Raw genomic sequence first — 25,207 nt, 5'->3', positions numbered from 1 at the left:
TCTTTTCTGTTTCCATGTTTAAAGATTGGTGTGATTACTGCTTTCGTCCAGTCTGATGGAACCTGTCCCGACTCCCACGCCATTTCGATTATCCTGTGTAGCCATTTAAGACCTGACATTCCACTGTATTTGATAAGTTCCGACTTAATTTCATCCACCCCAGCCGCTTTATTGCACTGCAATCTATTGACCAGTTTGTCCACTTCCTCAAATGTGACCCTATTTCCATCATCATTCCTGTCCCATTGTACATCGAAATCTGAAACATTACTGATCCTATTTTCACCTACATTGAGCAACTCTTCAAAATATTCCCTCCATCTGCCCAAGGCAGCAACAGGATTCACCAGCAGTTTTCCTAACCTGTCCAAAATACTTGTCATTTCCTTCTTACCTCCCTTTCGAAGACTGCTAATTACACTCCAGAATGGTTTTCCAGCAGCTTGACCCAAAGTCTCCAACCTCTTTCCAAAGTCTTCCCAAGATTTCTTCTTAGATGCTGTAATTATCTGTTTGGCTTTGTTTCTTTCTTCAACATAACTTTCTCTGTCTACCTGAGTTCTAGTATGTAGCCATTTTTTATATGCCTTCTTTTTCCTTTTACAGGCTGCCTTGACTGTGTCATTCCACCAAGCTGTTTGCTTCATCCTACCTTTACACACTACTGTTCCAAGACACTCTTTGGCCACTTCTAGTACTGTGTCCCTGTACCTTGACCATTCCTTTTCCAGTGACTGCAATTGACTACATTCAACTAACTGGTACCTTTCTGAGATCACTGTTATGTACTTGTGCCTGATTTCCTTATCCTGAAGTTTCTCCACTCTTATCCTCCTACACATGGACCTGACCTCCTGCACTTTCGGCCGCACATGTAACGTTCCCTGGCAAACTCACGTTATTAAAAAAAAAAAAAGAGTTTATTTGTACCATATACGCCGCTCTGGGCAAGTTGTATATATCGTAATTATTGAACAAAAATATTACTGAATGTGGTGTAAAAGACATTTGTTATTCTCCTTATATTTTTTGTTGTAATATTTGTCTGTATTTAGGATAGGAATTTTTTCTGTATTTATTATGTGATTGTAAAATGTTTCAGTATTTGCGATAGCAGAGATATGTTGCCAGAAGAGAATAATATCGTCAATTTGCAAAGAAATGTTAATAGTCAGCAATACTATTTAAGCACAATGCATTATGTATTCTTTGGTCTTCTCTGTTCAGAAGTCATTGCGGTAGGACACTGTGAAAGAGTTTTTTTACGAATGGGTAGACTTCTTTTGTCTCTGTCTGGACTTAGCCGCCATTAGACGATGCGTTACGAATTAATGTGAGTTGTATTGTTGTTTGATCTAAATATATTAGAGTTTATCAAAAGTGTGAATTATTTATGTAAATTAGCTTGCCCACGTCATCTATAAAATTTCTTTAAGAATTTTTCAGCATTTTTTAGCGGTGTTGCTGGGCTGTGCCGCGACCAACAATAGCAAACCCGTAAATCGGGAACAGATGCATAAAAATCAATGGTGAATTAAGAAATTGTTCTTCCTTTTCAGTGATCCTGTGGCTGATAAAATTTGAATTAATTATACGTTTGTGCATTCGTAGGCGGATAGCTAATGTTAGTTAACATTGAAATTTAAACAGTTTGGTTCTTTCAAAATATCTTAAATGTGTAATGAAGTAGGTTTGATCAGTGATAAATGTCGGCTTGGCAATAATTAAAACATTTTCTGCTAATAGAGGTAATCTTGTGTTCTATGGCTAGTGCCGGGATAAAATTCAGTAAAAATATTTAACAAAAAATCCACTGCATCAGGAAAGTGTATGCCAAGGCCGAATGATTTAAAGGACCCAATTCTCAACCTAATATTCTTAACCAGTTCATATGAGTTCACATAAATATTATTTTTTTCTTTAAATGTACGTAATAATTAAGTAAGTAAAAATTTTTTATTACCACACGAAAATAAGAGAGTGGTTCTACAACAAAGTTCGCACGAAAGAAAATTAACTTAAAAACAACAGATAAATTTTATTATTCTTCTTTAACGAAATTTCAAATCAATCCCATTCATTACGACCGATTTCGTTAAATTGGCGCCCAACGTGGGGCTCGAATATGCAGTGGCCACTAAATACCCGTGAGATAACTAGGGAATTAATATAGTCGAACTTTGTTGCAGAACATTTAATAATTTTTCTATGTATTGTATGTATTGCATAACCAATATTGTGTGGTAATACCTGTGTATGATTTTCTGCATGAGAACACTATGTACCCAGAGGCAAGCTGAAGAAGAGAGCTCAATATTTCGAAAAATTAATTACCTACCACAATATCGGGGGGCAGCTGCACCCAAGATAGATAACCAAAAGGTAAAGCTACAGTGTAGTTGTCCTGTGGGTAGTAAAGTAGCCTCGGTGCAGTGTTCTCGGATCATTAGTGGTGTGCTTGTTGTTAGTAAATTGTTTTAAAATAACAGGACATTTAGGTAGTTAGTCATTGTAGTATATAGTAAGTGTGTATTAGTTAATGTCCATTTCTTGTGTGATTATGTCAGTGAAACCTGAGTGTTAGGATATTTAGTTCAGATTTTATTTCTTTTGTTTACTATGGTTAGATTGCGTAGTCAGAAAGATATCAACATGGATAATGAGCAACAGTCAGTAAGTAGTGATACCGAGTTGGAAAGTGGGACACAAAGTAATGTTAGTGACGTAGTTCAGGAAGTACAATGTGAGAATCTGGGGGCAGAAGGACAAGAAATGTTGCCATTGCCACCCAGTGATTCAGTTGATAGCGGAAATACTGTGCCATCCGCAAGCACTGGACACGGACCAGAGAGTGGTGAGGTGTCAGAAGTGCAATCATTAAGAGTTATGTTCGAGCGCATGCTCAATTTCCAAGCTGAATTTGTACGTGTGCAAGCAGAGCGTGATAGAGAACGTGATGCTAAACAAGCAGAACGCGATAGAGAACGTGATGCTAAACAAGCAGAACGCGATAGAGAACGTGATGCTGAACAAGCAGAGCGTGACCAGAGATTGGTAGCTGAATTTGCATGTATGCAAGCAGAACGCGATAGAGAACGTGATGCTGAACAAGCAGAGCGTGACCAGAGATTGGTAGCTGAATTTGCCAAACAAGCAGAGCGCGATAGAGAACGTGATGCTAAACAAGCAGAGCGTGACCGACGCCTGCATGAGAGGGACTTGCAGTTGATGCAAACTTTAGAAGTTATGCAAAGTGAGATTGTTAGTTTGAAACAAAAATATGAAACCATACCCAAAACGGTGCAAGAATTAAGCGAAAGAGTAGATAGTGTTCAAGTGGCTAACGCCAATATAGTAGAGGAAATCAGTGTCCTGACTAATAGGGTCGAACAACTAGAAATTGACACAACTCAAGTAATTGAGAACAAAGTGATCGAACAAGTGCACAAAGTAGAAAATGAAGTCATAAAAGAAATAGATCAGAAAGTGCACGCCGCAATTGAGGCCAGAGATGTGGGCTCAAGTGCGGATGTGCAAGATCTAAAAAGGATAGTGCACAAAGACATTCCGCTGTGGCAGCGGAGTGTGGACCGTCGTCTTGCCGAGATGGAGCTTAGCTTGCGGCATGACGAGGCACGGGCGTATGTCACGCCAGCCAGGTCCAACAATGATAGGCATATAAATACTGCAGTAAAAAATTGCGACTGCGAGACAGAACAGGCAACCAATGTAAGCGAAACAAATAAATGTCATTCCAAAGTAGTGATTGAAGAAAGCTTGATTAGGAACCGACAGTTTCAGATCTTTACAACGGAGAAGAAATCTGTTCACCCTGTAGTGTTTATCAAGGGATTTAGAAACATTTTGCCTAGCGTTTGGAGTCATACCCAGAAAATACAGTTCGTTATGTCTTACATACAAGGAGATGCTGCATTATGGGCAACCGAAGCAGCTGACAGTTGTGATACATATGAGCAATTTGAAAAAGCATTCTTGGCCAAATATTGGTCAACATGTATCCAGGAGAGATTACGGAAGGAGGTATATAATCCAGAGCCGTATTCTCCACGACTAGGCAATTTGCGAAAATATTTCGAGAAGTACATTAATAAGACCCGTTACTGGGACGAACAGATTTCATCCCGGGATTTGATCAGGCTTTTGAAATCACACTTGCCGATACATGTAAAGGAAAAACTTATACACGTGCCTGAAAATGATATGGAACATTTCTTGTCTGTTCTGGACTCAATTGACCTGATTCAGGAGGACGTTAAGGCAGCCTCTGAACAGGCTAGAAGTAACGGAAATGGTTATAGAAATGGTAGAAATAACACGCCTCCACCAAGTAATGGAAACGGCGGAGGTAATAATAGGAGACAGGAGTATGCACAAAACGGAAATAGAAGTAGAGACCGGAACGGCAATAGTCCGCCGGTGAATAATGACCGGAAAAGGAGGTTCGATGACCGGTATGAGACAGGCCCACCAAGCAATAATAGATGGAAAAATGCCAGGGGGCCGAGCAACACTAATACTTATAATGATGCAAACCGAACTTGGCCGCAGAACCAGAGGCCCAGTCCGGACCGGCAAAACAGTGATAGATATGACAATAACCGACCGCCACCACAAAATGCGCCAATTGCGCAACCGTGGCGGCCGACGCAACACAACGTGCACATAGTGGAGGTCAGTGACACAGAGCAGCCACGCCCATCCACTAGCAATAATTCAACAAACTAGATGCAGCCGAGATACGCTCTCCATCGTCGGCTGAGGTTTGGAGTGAGAGCAGCCCGACACAGAACCAAACACCGAACAAAATCTGTATCCTTAGGTATAATGACGGGGTACAGATGGGAGATGAATTAATAACTGAACCATCCACGTGCATAAAGGAGCACAAAGACAAAGTACAAGCGATAATAGAGATCAAAATTAACAATATTGATGTGCAAGCGGTCGTAGATACAGGTGCTACTGTCAGTGTTATGAGTATGGACTTATTCAAAGTACTGGGGAAGGAAAGGCGTATGCTGACTTTTCCCGTGAATAATTGTAAAGTCACTGGAGCCATAAGTGCACAGCGACAAATAATTAAACTCCAAGTGCGGGTAGAGATGTATGTAGCGGATGAAGCCATAGCGTGCTCATTCCTGGTGGTAAAGGGTTTAAAGGTAGCCTGCATTTTGGGGGTAGATTTTTTAAGAGAAAGGGACGCAATAATCGACCTTTCTCGGGGAAAATTAAGCTTGATGAATGCTGGTAGGAGAATAGAATTGTCCATGCTCAGATCTGAAGAGGTACCTGTACCTAATTGTAACGCTATTAACATAAGGTGTAGGAATCAGTGGATACTACATTTAGACAATCATTGTCTAGGTCAGAATCTCTATTATCCTGACGTACAAGATGATCAATTAAAAGCAAATGTGGACGCACTTATGAACAAAGTATCACAGTCCGAAAATTTGAACTCTATGCAACAGCAGGATTTGGTACAGTTATTATCTAATTATGCAGATGTATTTTCAGAACGACCAGGAATTGTTAAGGGATATCAGTACAATATCGAGGTAAAGCCTCACAAAACTTACTGTCGAGCTTCATACTCCATTCCTTGGCCCAAGAAGGAAAAAGTTTTTTTACGAACATTTGGAGAGTTAAATAAATTTTTCAGGTTATACATTGTATATAAGCACACAAGATAAGAAAAGCAGGGTGCAACCTTACCAGGTGCGCTAAAAAAGGGAAGAAAAATATAATCGACATGTGACGAATAACCAAAAATTTAGTGTTGGGGACTTGGTACTCTTACGCAATCATCCTTAGTCCTCGGCATCCTTGAAACAGAATAGCAAGTGGCAATTGATGTACAATGGACCTTTTAGAGTAGTAAGGGTGCCACATGAGTGTAGCTATCTCTTAGCAGATCCCCACTCAGGGAGAGTACGGGGACTGTATCCGCGTAAGGATGTAAAAGCATTCCTACAGTAAAAGACTAATAGTCCTATGTGGACACCATTCTTTTGTAAATAATGAACATTAATGATGTGTGATCTTTAGAGATAATGTACTAGTGTAGAAGTGTTTAGTTATAAGAATATGATTGACTTTCTCATGTGTATGGATATTTGTGTTATGTACTCTTTTAATTTGTGTTATCTAGAACATGCTCTAAATGTTTGCACAGATAATCTGATTAGTGCAATTATTTGTAGTGTTAAGCTGTGACAGAGTTCAATTAAAAAGAACATTTTAGTAATGATTAGTTAGTGTACTACATAATTTTCTATGTGCCCAAATTTGAAATATTTCTTGGCACAATCTTCTCTATTATGTGTATGTATGTATATATGTGTAGCTGTCAGATTGACAGATTCGAACCCAGAATAATATCAATAATATGAGGCCCTGAGAACTTTATTATCTAACCAATGTTATTAGAGAAAATAATGCACCCAGTAGTGACCCGAGGGCACCACGGGAGGCAAACTTGTTGCAAATTTGTGTAATGCAAAGTTACGCACAAAGAAGCTTCAATTGAAGCATGTGCAGATTCAAACAGTAAAAAAGAGCTAGCCAGATACAGTCCAAGTCAATTTTTGCCTACAGAGACTACACTGTAGTTATGTAGGACGTTGATAGTAAAGTGTGACATGAGTTCAAAGGAGTTATTGAACAATATGCCTGAATCCGGCTGGAATGCACAAATAAAATCTACTCGAACACGAATATAGATGACTTTTGGGCAAACTAATACCAAATTTTAATATTTTGTTACCATGTACGCAAATATCACACCTTGGTAAACAGTTACGAATGTGCTATTACAAAAAAAAAAAAATTGCACAGCGGACATTGTAAATAAAAATAAAGGAACTTAAACAAAAGTGCAGTATTGTGCGGCAGAGACAGACAGTGACTGTTAAACCTGCAGCAATACGTCACGGAATAGTTGTGTATAAGTGATAAAAAACTGTATCATCGCCGTGTGTGCAAGTGGACAAGGAACTAGCACGACACGAACAGTGAACCGATAACGGACGGTGGATCAAGCTAGTGTCAAACTTTAACTCTTTGTGTGTCAAGGAACGCTAGGAAAGCGCATTGACTACGAAGATACATTTTGTCCTAAGGTGAAAACTTGCGTGTGACTAATGGCAAGTCATGACATGGTGAAAAATATTGTGTGCCCATAAAACGTGTTACTGTGACAACGAAATATTGTGCAAACCAGACTAGTGAAGGCCTACTGAGTAATAACTGCCACTAACTGTGTGCGTTCTTTCCCACAGCAGGAAAAATGCCTATAAGGATAGTACACTGTTTCTGAACTTGTTGCATGTTTCCTGGAGCACTGCAAGAAAACGTCGCACGGGCGAGCGGATATCCAACGCGCATCCGGCTACATCAGCTATGCAGCGGCCGCAGCAGCCCGTAGCAGATCAGACAGACAGCCACGCCCCTCCGCGCCGTAGCTGTCAACGCCGGGGGCGGTGACCTACACGGAGTCAGCGCGCCGCGCCGAGCGCCGCTCAACAATCACTCCGCACCGCTCACCAAATACAGCATTATTGATTTTTTTTATGTTCACATAAACTGAATAACATGTCAATGACTTCATTTCGATAAACATTGAACATTTACTACGTAGGACAAGTGACCTTGTAGTGTATCACACGAATAATAGTATCACACACAAAAAAACTTCAGTCGAACTGTATGTGACTGTGATATTGTGTAATTGTGTAACCGTTTGTGACGAACTGAATTTAATTCAAACGAATAACTGCATTTAATTCAAATGACCATGAACCAACTGGGATGGCTGGGCTCCGGCACAGTTTTGCCCAGGTTTCCTGTTTGCCTACGCCCAAATGGGGGAGCCATGAACTTATATAATCCTGGAACTAAATAAAAGAGCCATTCCGTAAAATATACAAGTGTAAAGAACGTTACTGGCACCATTGTGTCAAAGTGTAAAAACTCTTTGCCAAATGCTGCCAGGGGGCAATGTAATGTTCCCTGGCAAACTCACGTTATTAAAAAAAAAAAAAAGAGTTTATTTGTACCATATACGCCGCTCTGGGCAAGTTGTATATATCGTAATTATTGAACAAAAATATTACTGAATGTGGTGTAAAAGACATTTGTTATTCTCCTTATATTTTTTGTTGTAATATTTGTCTGTATTTAGGATAGGAATTTTTTCTGTATTTATTATGTGATTGTAAAATGTGTCAGTATTTGCGATAGCAGAGATATGTTGCCAGAAGAGAATAATATCGTCAATTTGCAAAGAAATGTTAATAGTCAGCAATACTATTTAAGCACAATGCATTATGTATTCTTTGGTCTTCTCTGTTCAGAAGTCATTGCGGTAGGACACTGTGAAAGAGTTTTTTACGAATGGGTAGACTTCTTTTGTCTCTGTCTGGACTTAGCCGCCATTAGACGATGCGTTACGAATTAATGTGAGTTGTATTGTTGTTTGATCTAAATATATTAGAGTTTATCAAAAGTGTGAATTATTTATGTAAATTAGCTTGCCCACGTCATCTATAAAATTTCTTTAAGAATTTTTCAGCATTTTTTAGCGGTGTTGCTGGGCTGTGCCGCGACCAACAATAGCAAACCCGTAAATCGGGAACAGATGCATAAAAATCAATGGTGAATTAAGAAATTGTTTTTCCTTTTCAGTGATCCTGTGGCTGATAAAATTTGAATTAATTATACGTTTGTGCATTCGTAGGCGGATAGCTAATGTTAGTTAACATTGAAATTTAAACAGTTTGGTTCTTTCAAAATATCTTAAATGTGTAATGAAGTAGGTTTGATCAGTGATAAATGTCGGCTTGGCAATAATTAAAACATTTTCTGCTAATAGAGGTAATCTTGTGTTCTATGGCTAGTGCCGGGATAAAATTCAGTAAAAATATTTAACAAAAAATCCACTGCATCAGGAAAGTGTATGCCAAGGCCGAATGATTTAAAGGACCCAATTCTCAACCTAATATTCTTAACCAGTTCATATGAGTTCACGTAAATATTATTTTTTTCTTTAAATGTACGTAATAATTAAGTAAGTAAAAATTTTTTATTACCACACGAAAATAAGAGAGTGGTTCTACAACAAAGTTCGCACGAAAGAAAATTAACTTAAAAACAACAGATAAATTTTATTATTCTTCTTTAACGAAATTTCAAATCAATCCCATTCATTACGACCGATTTCGTTAAACACAGTACCAATTTCACTGCAGATTAAATAGTGATCAGTGTCATCAAAGAATCCCCTGAATACACGTGTGTCCCTCACAGCCTTCCTGATTTCCTGATCTGTTATTATATAGTCAATGACAGATCTGGTTCCCCTGCCTTCCCAAGTTTACCGGTGGATGTTCTTATGTTTAAAAAGGGAGTTTGTGATTACTAAGCCCACACTGGCACAGAAATCCAAGAGTTGTTTCCCGTTCCTGTTGGCCTCCATATCCTTTCCAAATTTACCCACAACCTTTTCATACCCTTCTGTCCGATTTTCAATCCTGGCGTTAAAATCACCCATGAGCAGAACACTGTCCTTGTCCTTTACTCTAACAACTACATCACTGAGCGCGTCATAAAAACTATCCATCTTATCTTGATCTGTCCCTTCACAATGCAAATATACTGACATAATCCTAATTTTCTTGCTAGACACTCAAATCTATCCACACCAGTCGTTCGTTTACATACCTTATTGCAACTACGCTGGGTTCTATTTCTTTCCTGATGAAAAGCCCTACACCCCATTGTGCTATTCCTGCTTTGACTCCTGACAGGTAGACCTTGTATTCTCCCACTTACTCTTCTTCCTTACCCCTTACCCGAATGTCACTAACAGCTAAAACGTCCAACCCCATCTTACTTGCAGCCTCTGCCAGCTCTACCTTCTTCCCAGAGTAGCCCCCATTGATATTAATAGCTCCCCATCTCGTTACCATTCGTTTGCCGAATCGTATCTTAGGAGTCCCTGGTTTGTCAATTAGAGGTGGGACTCCGTCACCTCCAAAGGTCCGAGGCATTTTGCTCTGATTGTTGCCAGCCTCATATTTATAGTACCAGGGAAGCAGGTTACTAGCCTTACTTGCCCCGGGTCCCATCGAGTTTTACCCCTAACGGTTGAGGAACTAACCGGTGGATTTGGTAGTCTTTGCCGTCTGAGCACAAAGGTGACCACGACTCGGAATATGTCCGAGATGCCCAGCCTTATTCCAAACTAACTGGTATCCCGACTGTCAGGACCACTTACTTGGCCACTCATACGTTGCCCGTGGTTCATGAACAAGGACATAACACCAGGAACCCACACCACGAACCACAGTATGTGATGTTATTCCAGCGATTATAAAATCGAGTCATATTTATAAAGAACTGTGAGAAATGGTTAACTCATTTTTGTCGTACACCTTCTCTTGTCTGGGTCCATGCACTTATTCGTTTGGGAATGTTGTCAGAAAGCCATTGTATCCTCTGATCATAAAAGCTTGCACATAGCTGTTGTAACAGGCTCTCGATGTTGTGGATACTGGCACTGGGACTGGTTGAAGTCTGAGCTAGAGCCACCCGTGTTCTGTCGCAGATAGATCTGGGGATCTCGCAGGCCACGGAAATACCTCAGCATTACGCAGGTGGTTCACACAGATACGTGCAAAGTTTCGACAAGCATTTTCCTGCTGAAAAAATGTCTGCATGATACTGTCGCATAAAAGGTAATACACGAGGACGCAAGAAGTACGTGACCTACCGTTACGCAATCAGAGTTTCCTCTATAACTACCAAACGCTCTGACTGCTATATTTTCAGCCTTCTCCGTAGTTACGCAACTTTATCACTCCAAGCTAATATCTTGCAGCAATGTGTGGTAAAGTTGTGTCTATTTTTTTAATTTTCTTTATTTGTTTCAAGGCTTTATGAATATGTGAATAGAAATGTATAAATTGGCAGTGTTATTTTTTCAGCGTACCTGTATGTAACTTCTGGACATCTCTAGGACGTTAGGCCTGATAGGAAACGTTTTACTACGTAAGATGAAAATGTGTCAGCTTGGAAGTAACAGTCGATCTGAGACAGAACTTGGGTGTATTACGGTGGACAGATACGTCATGGATGCTAATTAGTGGAAATCTATTTGTTTCTTGAAAGCTGAACAGTTTTGAGTAACGGTAGAAAGTGGAGAAGTTTGGAAGCTGTGTCGAGATGCAGAACACAATAATTTACGGGGAGAAACGAGGAGAACTCATAACCTTTTGGAAATGCGATTGTTTCACTACTGTTGCAACAACTTACCAATATTTCGAGAAGATGATTTATTCCGAAAGTCGGCGCGTGAGAGGATTTGGCCAGAGTTGAAGAGGCTTGAAGCAAAACAGAATTACAAGAGAGAACATTTATTTCAAGATCATCATAGAAGACGTCAAGAAGAATAAGAAGCAGACAAAACTTAGAACAATCTAGAATCAGAAGCATTCACATCAAAAGAACGCAAATACGCCGTGCTTTCTTCGAGCAGCGTACCAAGTTACGAGGGCTATTCAGAAAGAAAGATCCGATGGGGTTCGAAATTGGGAACCACAGTGAAAATCCGATGAAGCTTTGCACAGATATGTTGAGCAGTGTCTCTAGTATGCCCTTCGATCGCTCTTTTCAGTTCTGGGCGCACGGTGAGCACGTAAAGATTCTTAGAACAGTAGTGTCTCCCGCCAAGCATGAGGCCCTGGTGTGAGATTTCGCGTGATGTCTTACAACTCACATAACATGACTGTCATACGTTTCCTTCTGCATGACAATTCTCGGCGGCACTCTAAAGGGCCAGTGAAGATGCTCCTCCAGCGTTTTCGATGGGAAGTGTTCTGATCACCCACGATAGAGCCCGTAATTGACTCCCCCTGAGTTTCACCTCCGCTCACGTGAACCACTAGCTATGAAGACAGCGTCTCGCACCGACAACGAGCTGTAGACCAGCGTAGAGAATTGGCGGAAAGCACAGGCGGCTTCCTTCTTTGACGAGGGTATAGAAGAAGTTGGTACAACGCTACGACAAATGTCTAAATCGGAGCGGCGACTATGTAGAGAAGTAGCGAGAAGGTGTAGCTAACTGTTACAAATAAAACATTTTTGATTTTCACAGTGGTTTCCATTTTGCGACCGATCGGATCTTACTTTCCGAATACGCCTCGTATTTTCAGCGTCACATTGGACAGAAGACAGCCAATGATGCCTGTCCATTCCAGGGATTGTACTACGATTGGTGACATTGTTTAGCGTGGTGGGCCAAGAGCTATTTCAAAAGATAGCGTAAACACTGTATGGGCCAAAGCTAGAGGTATTTAAAGTGAAACTGATAAACAGACGATCTGCCGTCTAACCACGTAGTCATGCAGCCATCATTGTTGAAAGAGTAATATCTGTGTCTGCAACGTTTTCCTATCCGTCATAATCCAGCCCCGTATCCTATTCCAAAACAGTTCTTTTTTTTCGAAATTTTACGGTGTGTCTCGACGTGCCAAGGGATTGTTTTTTTATCCGAATCTTGGAGAAGAAAACTATTTACGACGTCCCTTTACAAGCGGTATCTAGGCAATGCGCGGCTCTATTTAGAAATGTGGCTCAATATAGTCACAGGGTAGAGCAGTACACATCTGTTTTCATGCCCAGCAGCTAAACTCCCTGCATAATTAGTTATACATGTGATCCTGCAGTCTGATTATCTAAGCACTGGCACGTAATGCGAGTTATTTGGTCAAACAAGTTGCAATAAAATTGAATAGCATTAGTAAATGATAGAAATGATTTTGTTCTAGTGAATAATTGCTTTAGAAAACACCAGAAGGTTTAACTTGAATAAAATGATTTACTCATCCAGACAAACATTTGAATTTTTAACAATGATGGTCCTACAACAAATTATTAAGAAGTGGAATAAAATAATAATATTTTCAGTAAAATAAAAATAGTTTTCAAATGCAGTTAAACCTGCGAATATGCATAATTATGACGGTCGCACGATACCCAAATGATATCTACATATCACTGGTACGGAAAAAACAGAGTTCGAGCCCAATAACTGAACACAACTTCGCCGTCTCATAAAAGTTCACGTATGGCAATCAACAAACTAATAGATATGAATTCATGGGAAAATCCTCGTACTCTGTCTAGCATGAATTCCAAAACAGCAACAGAAATAAATTAAAGTTCAATCTAGCACAAAAAATGTTAAAGTTCCAGTCAGCTCTCAGTATTTTTTAGTCCTACTTGACATGGGAATTTTATAATTACGAATAAATGTTTTAGCGCGTTCCTAAACCTCTGCCGGCCCGAGACAAAGTCTCTCCCAGTTCAACTTCTCGAAACCTTCCTTGCTCCCAAAAGCCACTCGGAATGCTCTAGTGCCTATCCACTCGCAGCAAAGAGAACTTGCTTTTCCCCACCATACATACACAATTTACTTAAAATATAGAAAATTGACCACCATTTGCATAATAGTAATGTTACAAAAAATGGCTCGAAGCACTATGGACTTAACATCTGAGGTCATCAAACCCCTAGACTTGGAACTACTTAAACCTAACTAACCTAAGGGCACCACACACATCCATGCCCTAGGCAGGACTCGAACCTACGACCGTAGCAGCAGCGAGGTTTCGTACTGAAGCGCCTAGAACCGCTCGGCCACAACGGCCGGCGTAATGTTACAAATTAGACATAATTATGGCTAAAATGGAAGATCATCTTCTCCTGGTTCTGTGAAACCAAACACAATATACTACATATGAAATGGTAAATTCAGCTTTAATAAAACCGCAAACAGCTACTAATTATTGATTTATTCACACTCAGGATTCACCACGTTAAAGGATCACCACAGAGTCACCCCCAACATTCGTAATCACAGAATCCAACCCCTTGAAGACGGAAATTAGTCAGCAAATAATAACAGGCAGAATATTGGTGCAAATAGTGCAGGGGATGAGGTAAAACAATTGTCAGCGCTCAGCCCACCGTTAAAGCTTGCTGACTGTTCGCCAGTGTATGGGTCTCGTTAACAGTGGCGGACGGTAGTATCTAAGGTTGGATATTGCATTAAAGTTTCAATGTTGCGTTTTTGTATGAGACGCTTACAAGGGAAAAAAGAAATTCTTTATCCCCTGACCTGGCTTTCCGTCACTCGTTATTATGAAAACACCCCTAGAATTCATGGAGTATAAAGGTCACAAAATTCAATTTGTTAAATCCAATTTACGATCCTGCGATAAGTTGGAGAGATAGCTATAACAGAGAATATCTATGGAAAAGAGGATGATATCATTTATTGATTATCTAGAAAAACTATTATCATTACGTAATTAGCTACATTTCTAGTAGAACTGAAATGTGTTTGAATTGTTTTGGATGTTTATTTGCAAACAGTTTCCTTATCAAAACGATCTTTTAGTGCTACACCCAACACAGAGCTAAAATCACAGTGTTCTGAAAACACCACAGTTTGATGACGATTCTTTTTCATCATGACTCTTTAAGCCCAGTTCAAAGGAACCACAGAAGCCAATACAGCTTATTAAAATATTTAGCATATATCCACTACGCCTAACTTCTTCATTGTACTCCTCAGTTTGCCTTCTGCATGCGCTATCCAATTGTTCAGCTGCATTGACAGTTTCAGAAAGCACGAGTCTTAAACAATTTTGTATGTGAACAGCTGAACATTCATGCTTCCATACTTTGATACTCAGGTGATTTATGTACATAACTCCCACTTTCGTCCACGAGGGTTCCCTGTTACCTTAAAACATCACAACATCTATACACAATGTCCTTAGAAATGATATTTATACACACGATAAACATAAACATTACGGCTGCAGTAACACCAACAATTGCAATATTGTAGCCACTTTCTCAAAGGTCACATGATTACCATCAAATCCAAGCGCTTTTTACGAGTGATAAAAACATAAAATGCGGCTATGGTGATGAGAAAACATTTGCTCCTAATTTCTACCCTCAAAACAAATTTGTGATTGAAACAAAATTAACACAATTACTGTTGAAGTATCGGTGTCGCTAATATTGTGCGTGACGGAATGGCGTACCGTAGCGGCTGGGATAACAAATTAACGTAGCGGTATAGCATAGCCTCCGGAGAAAAAAAAAGAGTATAAATTAAATAATCGCTACACAACAATGGAAGCGCTATATTCGCCCCCAGGATAGTAGTAATGTGTAGTATCTTTGTCATTTGGTACAAAAGGGATGAACGTTGTTTCTTTCATTGTCTTCTTGGTTCTGATGTTCTAACTGACGGACGCGTATTGTTCACGGTCTGTAACTAATGCAATTATCTGTAGTAATACCAGCAATATATTGAATATATATAAAAATAATCAATCCTAATTGTGTTTTTGTCAGTAGCAAGTACCTTTCCTGCCCACGATTTAGTTACATAATAATTAAATTTTGCCCTGGCCATTTTTATAGGCACATTATTGTAGCGACGCCATCAATAATAAAAATTATATATGCTATTTTAATAGTCGTTTAATGCTAAAAGAATTAAAAAAAGAAAATAATCTCAATAAATACAAAAATGCGTCTTGTAATATTTTCCAGTTCATTTTTGGCCAGAGATACAGTTTTATTAAGAGTAATTTCTATAAATGTGTACGCTGCCATTGCACTTAGGCAGCTATCCTGGAGCATCAAGCCTCACAGAATAAAATAATTAAGCATTGTGTTCAATTGGCTCATCGCGTAATATTAAAGAAAGATGATTTTTTTTAATCCCTCGTAAGACGGATGTCTCCACGTTGAAATACGTATGTTATTTCTGGCGATAGCGCCCTCAGAAAATTTAGCCCTGGCTTTTAACAAACATAAAAGAGAATTTTTAACAAAACATTTCATTCAATTATCAAAATATTCTCTTTCATTTCAAACAAAAAATTACGTGGTAGCAGGAGGAGAGAAATCTGGGAGAAGTGTCCTCCATAGAGTTGAGCTACTTAACAGGGCGGCTGGAACTGTTTCTATTGCCCGTTCATCATAAGGGATAAACCTGATGTAAACAAACACAAACGCGATGATTGGTCAGAAGCCGTAGCACACGTACACTGGTGTTGTTACGCTCTTGGAAGTAGGTCCCACTTATGTATTAGATACATTATTATTAAATTACGTTAAATGAAACTTTAGGATATTCACATGTATTAACAGCCATCAACGCTTTTCTTAATGACACTTTAGCTGCGTAGTTTTTATTTCAGCCTCTGCAGCGTTGTGCTCTGATTGTCGCGCTGTTAATGGGTGGTATAAAAATGGCTGAGGCTGCTTCTTGTTCCGTAGTGAAACACGCGTGTGGAACACGGTTAAGAAGTGCCTATAAATAGGATGTTCCTAATGCTTTTCACAAATTTACGGAGATAATAGACTTTGAAGTTTTCCCAGCCGCTGCAAGTAATACAGTTGTTACAGAAAAACACATCGTCCGTGTTGCGAAATCGGTAGCGAAATGGAATGTTCGTTGCTTCAATTCTCCCCAGTATCATTATTTCTCGTTCAATTCGAAATACTTACAGCTCGCAATTATAAAACCCATCATCATTTTTTATCTATAGCTCACCCCTTCTTGTTTCTAATTGGACGCGAAATTCCTGTTTTCATTTCAAATAAAAATACTTCATTATCCACTTTTTATGAAAGACTGTTCATGAACGTTGCTTAAATTAAGAAAACATAACAACTTAATTTTTAAGGCAAAATGAGAAACCAAATCCTCTTTATTTGGACTATGTCCATCGTTTTATACCACAAAGGTAGATAAGTATCGTAGAAACAAGAAAAACAATCATTTTCACAGCATCGAACACATCATACAAATGCTGCATTTTTACATTTGCTACTGTACCATTACGACATGAACCCAGCAGAACCGATCGGAGCCAAGTAGCGGGATTTGGCCCGAGAAATAACAAAACTGTTAAGCTGCTAGACGTACTGGAACTAACGCACGCAGCTTTTTCACGCGTCACTGCCGGAAGCTGGCACGATATAGAACGGATCGTCATAAAAGAAGAAGAGAAAATACGGCGCCTTGTTGGCATCGTGGATTCTGTTGTTTATAGGTTCGTTATCAACGTTGCCTCCCCCCCCCCCCTCACCCCTTGAACCATGGACCTTGCCGCTGGTGGGGTGACTTGCGTCCCTCAGCGATATAGATAGCCATGCCGTAGGTGCAACCACAACGGAGGAGCATCTGTTGAGAGACCAGACAAACGTGTGGTTCCTAAAGAGGGGCAGCAGCCTTTTCAGTAGTTACAGGGGCAACAGTCTGGATGATTGACTGATCTGGCCTTGTAACACTAACCAAAACGGCCTTGCTGTGCTGGTACTGCGAACGGCTGGAAGCAAAGGGAAACTAAAGCCGTAATTTTTCCCAAGGGCATGCAGCTTTACTGTATGGTTAAATGATGATGGCGTCCTCTTGGGTAAAATATTCCGGAAGTAAAAGAGTCCCCCATTCGGATCTCCGGGCGGGGACTACTCAGGAGGACGTTGTTATCAGGAGAAAGAAAATTGGCATTCTACGGATCGAAGTGTGGAATGTCAGATCCCTTAATCGGGCAGGTAGGTTAGAAAATTTAAAAAGAGAAATGGATAGGTTAAAGTTAGATATAGTAGGACTTAGTGAAGTTCGGTGGCAGGAGGAACAAGATATCTGGTCAGGTGAATACAGGGTTATAAATACAAAATCAAATAGTGGTAATGCAGGAGTAGGTTTAATAATGAATAGGAAAATAGGAATGCGGCTAAGCTACTACAAACAGCATAGTGAACGCATTATTGTGGCCAAGATAGACACGAAGCCCACGCCTACCACAGTAGTCCAAGTTTATATGCCAACTAGCTCCGCAGATAACGAAGAGATTGATGAAATGTATGATGAGATAAAAGAAATTATTCAGATAGTGAAGGCAGACGAAAATTTAATAGTGACGGGTGACTGGAATTCGATAGTAGGAAAAGGGAGGGAAGGAAACGAGTAGGTGAATATGGATTGGGGGGAAGAAATGAAAGAGGAAGCCACCTGGTAGAATTTTGCACAGACCACAACTTAATCATAGCTAACACTTGGTTCAAGAATCATAAAAGAAGGTTGTATACATGGAAGAAGCCTGGAGATACTCACAGGCTTCAGATAGATTATATAATGGTAAGACAGAGATTCAGGAACCAGGTTTTAAATTGTAAGACTTTTCCAGGGGCTGTTGTGGACTTTGACCACAATCTATTGGTTATGAACTATAGATTAAAACTGAAGAAACTGCAAAAGGTGGGAATTTGAGGAGATGGGACTTGGATAAACTGAAACAGAGGTTGTAGAGAGCTTCAGGGAGAGCATTAGGGAATGATTGACAAGAATGGGGCAAAGAAATACAGTAGAAGAAGAATGGGTAGCTTTGAGAGACGAAATAGTGAAGGTAGAAGAGGATGAAGTAGGTAAAAAGACGAGGGCTAGTAGAAATCCTTGGGTAACAGAAGAGATATTGAATTTAACTGGCCGGTCGCGATGGTCTCGCGGTTCTAGGCGCGCAGTCCGGAACCGTGCGACTGCTACGGTCGCAGGTTCGAATCCTGCCTCGAGCATGGATGTGTGTGATGTCCTTAGGTTAGTTAGGTTTAAGTAGTTCTAAGTTCTAGGGGACTGATGACCACAGCTTAACAGCTGGAATTCGATAGTAGGAAAAGGGAGGGAAGGAAACGAGTAGGTGAATATGGATTAGGGGGAAGAAATGTGCTCAGAGCCATTTGAACCATTTTTTAATTTAATTGATGAAAGGAGAAAATACAAAAATGCAGTAAATGAAGCAGGCAAAAAGGAATACAAACGTCTCAAAAATGAGATCGACAGGAAGTGCAAAATGGCTAAGCAGGGATGGCTAGAGCACAAATGTACGGATGTAGAGGCTTATCTCACTAGGGGTAAGATAGATACTACCTGCAGGAAAATTAAAGAGACCTTTGGAGAAAAGAGAACCACTTGCATGAATATCAAGAGCTCTGATGTAAACCTAGTTCTAAGCAAAGAAGGGAAAGCAGAAAGGTGGAAGGAGTATATAGAGGGTCTATACAAGGGCGATGTTCTTAAGGACAATATTATAGAAATGGAAGAGGATGTATATGAAGATGAAATGGGAGATATGATACTGTGTGAAGAGTGTGACAGAGCACTGAAAGACCTAAGTCGAAACAAGGCCCTGGGAGTAGACAACATTCATTAGAACTACTGACAGCCTTGGGAGAGCCAGTCCTGACAAAACTCTACCATCTGATGAGCAAGATATATGAGACAGGCGAAATACCTTCAGACTTCAAGAAGAATATAATAATTCCAATCCCAAAGAATTCAGGTGTTGACAGATGTGAAAATTACAGAATTATCAGTTTAATAAGCCACTGCTGCAAAATACTAACACGAATTTTTTACAGACGAATGGAAAAACTGGTAGAAGCCGACATCGGGGAAGCTCAGTTTGGATTCCGTAGAAATGTTGGAACACGTGAGACAATACTGATCCTACGAGGTATCTTAGAAAATAGATTAAGGAAAAGCAAACCTACATTTCTAGCATTTGTAGACTTAGAGAAAGCTTTTGACAATGTTGACTGGAATACTCTCTTTCAAATTCTGAAGGTGGCAGGGCTAAAATACAGGGAGCGAAAGGCTATTTACAATTTGTACAGAAACCAGATGGCAGTTATAAGAGTCGAGAGACATGAAAGGGAATTAGTGGTTGGGAAGGTAGTGAGACAGGGCTGTAGCCTTTCCCCGATGTTATTCAATCTGTATATTGAGCAAGCAGTAAAGGAAACAAAAGAAAAATTTGGAGTAGGTATTAAAATCCACGAAGAAGAAATAAAAACTTTGAGGTTCGCCGATGACATTGTAATTTTGTCAGAGACAGCAAAGGACCTGGAAGATCAGCTGAACGGAATGGACATGGTCTTGAAAGGAGGATATAAGATGAATATCAACAAAAGCAAGACGAGAATAATGGAATGTAGTCGAATTAAATCGTGGTGATGCTGCGGGAATTGGATTAGGAAATCAGACGTTTAAAGTAGTAAATGAGCATTGCTATTTGGGGAGCAAAATAACTGATGATGGTCGAAGCAGAGAGGATATAAAATGTAGATTGGAAATGGCAAGAAAAGCATTTCTGAAGAAGAGAAATTTATTAACATCGAGTATAGATTTAAGTGTCAGGAAGTCGTTTCTGAAAGTATTTGTATGGAGTGTAGCCATGTATGGAAGTGAAACATGCACGATAAATAGTTTAGCCAAGAAGAGAATAGAAGCTTTCTAAATGTAGAGCGACAGAAGAATGCTGGGTAGATCACATAACTAATGAGGAGGTACTGATTAGAATTGGAGAGAAGAGAAATTTGTGGCACAACTTGACTAGAAGAAGGGATCGGTTGGTAGGACATATTCTGAGGCATCAAGGGATCGCCAATTTAGTATTGGAGGGAAGCGTGGAGGGTAAAAATCGCAGAGGGAGACCAAGAGATGAATACACTAAACAGATTCAGAAGGATGTAGGTTGCAGTAGGTACTGGGAGATGTAGAACCTTGCACAGGATAGAGTAGCATGGAGAGCAGCATCAAACCAGTCTCTGGACTGAAGACCACAACAACAACAACAACATCAGCGTAGCAGGTGACACTTCCAGAACTGAAATGTATTTCTCTGATTCGGATATGGAAGGAGCTAAGAGATTAGCAGACAACTGACTGTAATTAATACCTTGAGTGGCTTCAGCATTCGACAGCAGGGTGCAATCCATGGAGTATGCTTTTGCATTACACACAGCTCGCTCAGTAAAATTACCTTACCTTTAAGTTAGAAATTTTCATCACTGTTGTTTGTAATTATAATACTATGTCAGGAGATTAGAGCGTGTTTTATGCTTTCCGCCTGGTCACCTAATAAGCGCGCAATAGTGCCAGAGTTTCTCCGAATATTATATCATTCTCTTTAAAAAGTAAATGACATTCGACGCTATAAAGTTCGTTTGCTCGTCTCTTTTTACGTCTAAACTCCTACTGCTCACATCATTGCAGGTTAGTCGGACCGCTGGCTGGCCAGTGCTGTCCAAGTATAACGCGCCGGTAAAGCTGTTACCCCGCATTATCGCTCAGTGTATGTGCTTGTAACAGAGCATAAAACGTATCCTTATAATCGTACTTGACTGTACTCGTCACAGCTTGGCTTCTGCTCCACGTGAAACGAAATCCAATGAGATTCAAGCAAACGCGGAAGAATACATGGCGTAGTGTTTACATCGGGTTATTCTTATTTAGTACAGGCAGTTTGCACGCCGACTGTAACATCCTGTGATGTCACTGGCGAGCATGCTACGTGTTGCTACAACAGGCCTCGACTCGTGTCCGATCGAAGTGCAATGGGCCGTGCTGTCTGCTAGGGATTTGCCGTAGGTGGGCAAATCCCCTGAGTCTGCTTAACGACCGGCAATACCTTTGCATCTGTTATGGAGCAGTATGGCACTGGACGAGTTGTTGTAGTGGATTAATGATTGTAACACATTTCATGGTATATCTTAGGGTACCTAAACAAAGAAAATTTACATAAGAAAAAGATACATATAATAAAGTTAAATAATTGGAAGTTGCGCAACACTACAACAATGTCACGCACTGCGTTTTCTTTAGTGTTCAGCTAAAAAACGGTGTTCAGCTACAAAACGGCGACCTGGAGTACGTCTGGACATTTATTTGAAGTTTGGTAGCAAGTTTTCTAATTGGCATGGTAATAAAAGCCATTTTATTGTAGTACAGCGGTCTTCGAGAAAACGGCAGAATTGTGACGGCAGCAAAATGTTTCCTTTACTGTAATATGACCCAAGGTGAGCCATCGTATCAGAGCTTCAGAGAACATCCGCCTCTCGGAAACGGAATCTTTAACCAACTACGAAGTAGATGAGGGACCAAGTCAGGAGATTAAGTGTTAATGATCCTTAAGAAAAATACACTACTGGCCATTAAAATTGCTACACCAAGAAGAAATGCAGATGATAAACGGGTATTCATTGGAGAAATATATAATACTGGAACTGACACGTGATTACATTTTCACACAATTTGGGTACGTAGATACTGAGAAATCAGTACCCAGAACAACCACCTCTGGCCGTAATAACGGCCTTGACACGCCTGGGCATTGAGTCAAACAGACTCGTGTCGTGTACAGGTACAGCTCCCATGCAGCTTCAACACGATACCACAGATAATCATGTGAAGTGACCGGCGTATTGTGACGACCAGTTGCTCGGCCACCATTGACCAGACGTTTTCAATTGGCGAGAGATCTGGAGAATGTGCTGGCCAGGGCAGCAGTTGAACATTTTCTGTATCCAGAAAGGCCTGTACGGGACCTGCAACATGAGGTCGTGCATTATCCTGCTGAAATGAAGGGTTTCGCAGGGATCGAATGAAGGATAGAGCCACGGGTCGTAACACATCTGAAATGTAACGTCCACTGTTCAAAGTGCCGTCAATGCGAACAAGAGGCGACCGAGACGTATAACCAATGGCACCACATACCATCACGCCGGGTGATACGCCAGTATGGCGATGACGAACACACACTTCCAGTGTGCGTTCACCGCGATGTCACCAAACACGGATGCGACCATCATGATGCTGTAAACAGAACCTGGATTCATCAGAAAAAAACGACGTTTTGCCATTCGTGCACTCAGGTTCGTCGTTGAGTACACAATCGCAGGCGCTCCTGTCTGTGGTGCAGCGTCAAGGGTAACCGCAGCCATGGTCTTCTAGCTGGTAGTCCATGCTGCTGCAAACGTCTTCGAACTGTTCGTGCAGATGGTTGTTGTCTTGCTAACTTCCCCCTGTGTTGACTCAGGGATCGAGACGTGGCTCACGATCCGTTACAGCCGTGCGGATAAGATGCCTGTCATGTCGACTGCTTGTGACACAAGGCCGTTGGGATCCAGCACGGCGTTCCGTATTACCCTCCTGAACCCACCGATTCCATATTCTGCTAACAGTCATTGGATCTCGACCAACGCGAGCAGCAATGCCGCGATACGATAAACCGCAATCGCGATAGGCTACAATCCAACCTTTATCAAAGTCGGAAATGAGATGGTACGCATTTCTCCTCCTAACACGAGGCATCACAACAACGTTTCACCAGGCAACGCCGGTCAACTGCTCTTTGTGTATGATAAACGGGTTGGAAACTTTGCTTATGTCAGCACGTTGTAGGTGTCGCCACCGGCGCCAACCTTGTGTGAATGTTCTGAAAAGCTAATCATTTGCATATCACAGCATCTTCTTCCTGTCGGTTAAATTTCGCGTCTGTAGCACGTCATCTTCGCGATGTAGCAATTTTAATGGCCAGTAGTGTAATTAACAGTTTTTCATAGCATATCAGGTACATCAGAATCATAAAAGTCTTTCTCTCAGTAGAATTTGTAATCGTAAGATATATCCAGAACTGAGGGAACATTAAAACTTGTGGATGAAATACCGTCTTTTCCCGCTACTCTCTGCACTAGTTTAGTCACTATAGAAGTAATGCATACTATATGAGTTTTTAAATGCTCGGCGGAATTAAATCAAAGATAGACTCTGGAGTCACATTGAGTTTCACATATTCAGAATTGTGTTAGTTATTTAAAGCATTAAGGGCCATTCTGTAATACCATACTGCCTCCCAAATTCACGCGCAGCCAACGTTGCAATAGCTAGCAGTGTCACTATTTTCATTCTGAATATTTCACAGAATACTGAAAAGACAATAGAACTTTGTAGCACACATCAGTTCATTTGCGCTTTGCCTAATAGTACACTAAACTTAACTGATATACTTGAGCTCTGAGTAATTTCAATAGCAGACAGTTAACTTCACAGTAATAATCATTACAATAGACGCGATATAAGCACTCGCGTGCAAAACGTAAGGACGAAAGTAACTTTCGCATAATGCCTCAGTTCCAAATAATATAGCTAGATGGACCAGGCATAAACTGCTTTAGTATAGTAAAGAAGGTAACTGAAATAAATGTGCAGTGAGACGAACAGAAAACGACACTTTTATTCAAAGACAATAATCACACTGAAGTCGCTACGATTCTTGATGGTCGTGGCCATTACAAACGGTGAGACATGGTTCGTAATAAGTGTGTGCTGACCACGGACGGGAGTTCATGTTCTGCAGCGTGCTCCTATACATGACACAAGATTACTTCCATTAACAGCTGCTGGATGGTCGTTAGTGCGCGCGGATGTACTGCAGTACGCCTCCCCAACACAGCCCACACGTCCCCGATGGGATTTAAGTTGCACTGTTCGGAACAGTCGGGTTTTGTCATCCATAAAAATGAAGTCAGAGCCGAATGCAACCCTGAAAAGGGAACATGAAGGAGTAGACTGTCACAATAACGTTGACCGATGAGTGTGTTGTGTTCAAGGAGTTGGAGGTCAGTATGCCCAAGCAATTTTTTGGCTCCCCACACCAAAACACCTGGACCACCAAAATAATTACACTCGACACCATCCAGTAATCCACCATGCTGGTTGAGGAATGGAGCGCCCTACCACAACAGCTCCTTACAAACCTTATGACCAGCGTGGAAGCAGGTTGCAGAGCTTGCATTGGCCTATGTGGTGGTCACACACCCTATTAAGAACCACGTCCGCCGTTTAACAGGGTGGTCCATTGACAGTGACTGGGCCAAATATTTCACGAAATAATCATCAAACGAAAAAACTACAAGGAACGAAACTCGTCTAGCTTGAAGGCGGAAACCAGATGGCGCTGTGGTTGGCCCGCTAGATGGCACTGCCATAGGTCAAACGGATATCAACTGCGCTGTTTTAAATAGGAACCCCCATTTTTTATTACATATTCATTTACTAAACAAAGAAATATGAATGTCTTAGTTGGACCACTTTTTTCGCTATGTGATAGATGGTGCTGTAATAGTCCCAAACGTATAAGCACGTGGTATCACGTAACATTCCACCAGTGCGGACGGTATTTGCGTCGTGATACATTACCCGTGTTAAAATGGACCGTTTACCAATTGCGTAAAAGGTCGATATCGTGTTGAT

The 25,207-nt window shown here is 40.6% G+C and overlaps 1 protein-coding gene across 1 annotated transcript; it reads left to right on the top strand.

The window, feature by feature from the left end:
* Positions 1 to 2,652: 2,652 nt before the first annotated feature.
* LOC124775212 (uncharacterized abhydrolase domain-containing protein DDB_G0269086-like) lies at positions 2,653 to 5,748 on the top strand. Its single transcript, XM_047250050.1, has 2 exons — positions 2,653 to 3,523; positions 5,684 to 5,748. The coding sequence occupies exons 1-2, from the start codon at positions 2,653 to 2,655 to the stop codon at positions 5,746 to 5,748; spliced, it is 936 nt and encodes a 311-aa protein (XP_047106006.1).
* The last annotated feature ends 19,459 nt before the right edge of the window (positions 5,749 to 25,207 follow it).

The sequence above is a fragment of the Schistocerca piceifrons genome, chromosome 2, assembly GCF_021461385.2.
Source record: "Schistocerca piceifrons isolate TAMUIC-IGC-003096 chromosome 2, iqSchPice1.1, whole genome shotgun sequence".
In the NCBI taxonomy this organism is placed as follows: Eukaryota; Metazoa; Arthropoda; class Insecta; order Orthoptera; family Acrididae; genus Schistocerca; species Schistocerca piceifrons.
Note: the sequence above shows the minus strand (reverse complement) of the source record. Positions and strands in the feature narration are given on the sequence as shown.

Bases quoted from the DNA above. Each gene is read 5' to 3' on its own strand.
- LOC124775212 (XM_047250050.1), top strand. From the start codon at position 2,653: ATGGATAATGAGCAACAGTCAGTAAGTAGTGATACCGAGTTGGAAAGT. The intron at 3,524-5,683 runs GTGCGGATGTGC...TAAATTTTTCAG, and splicing joins GGCCAGAGATGTGGGCTCAA to GTTATACATTGTATATAAGC.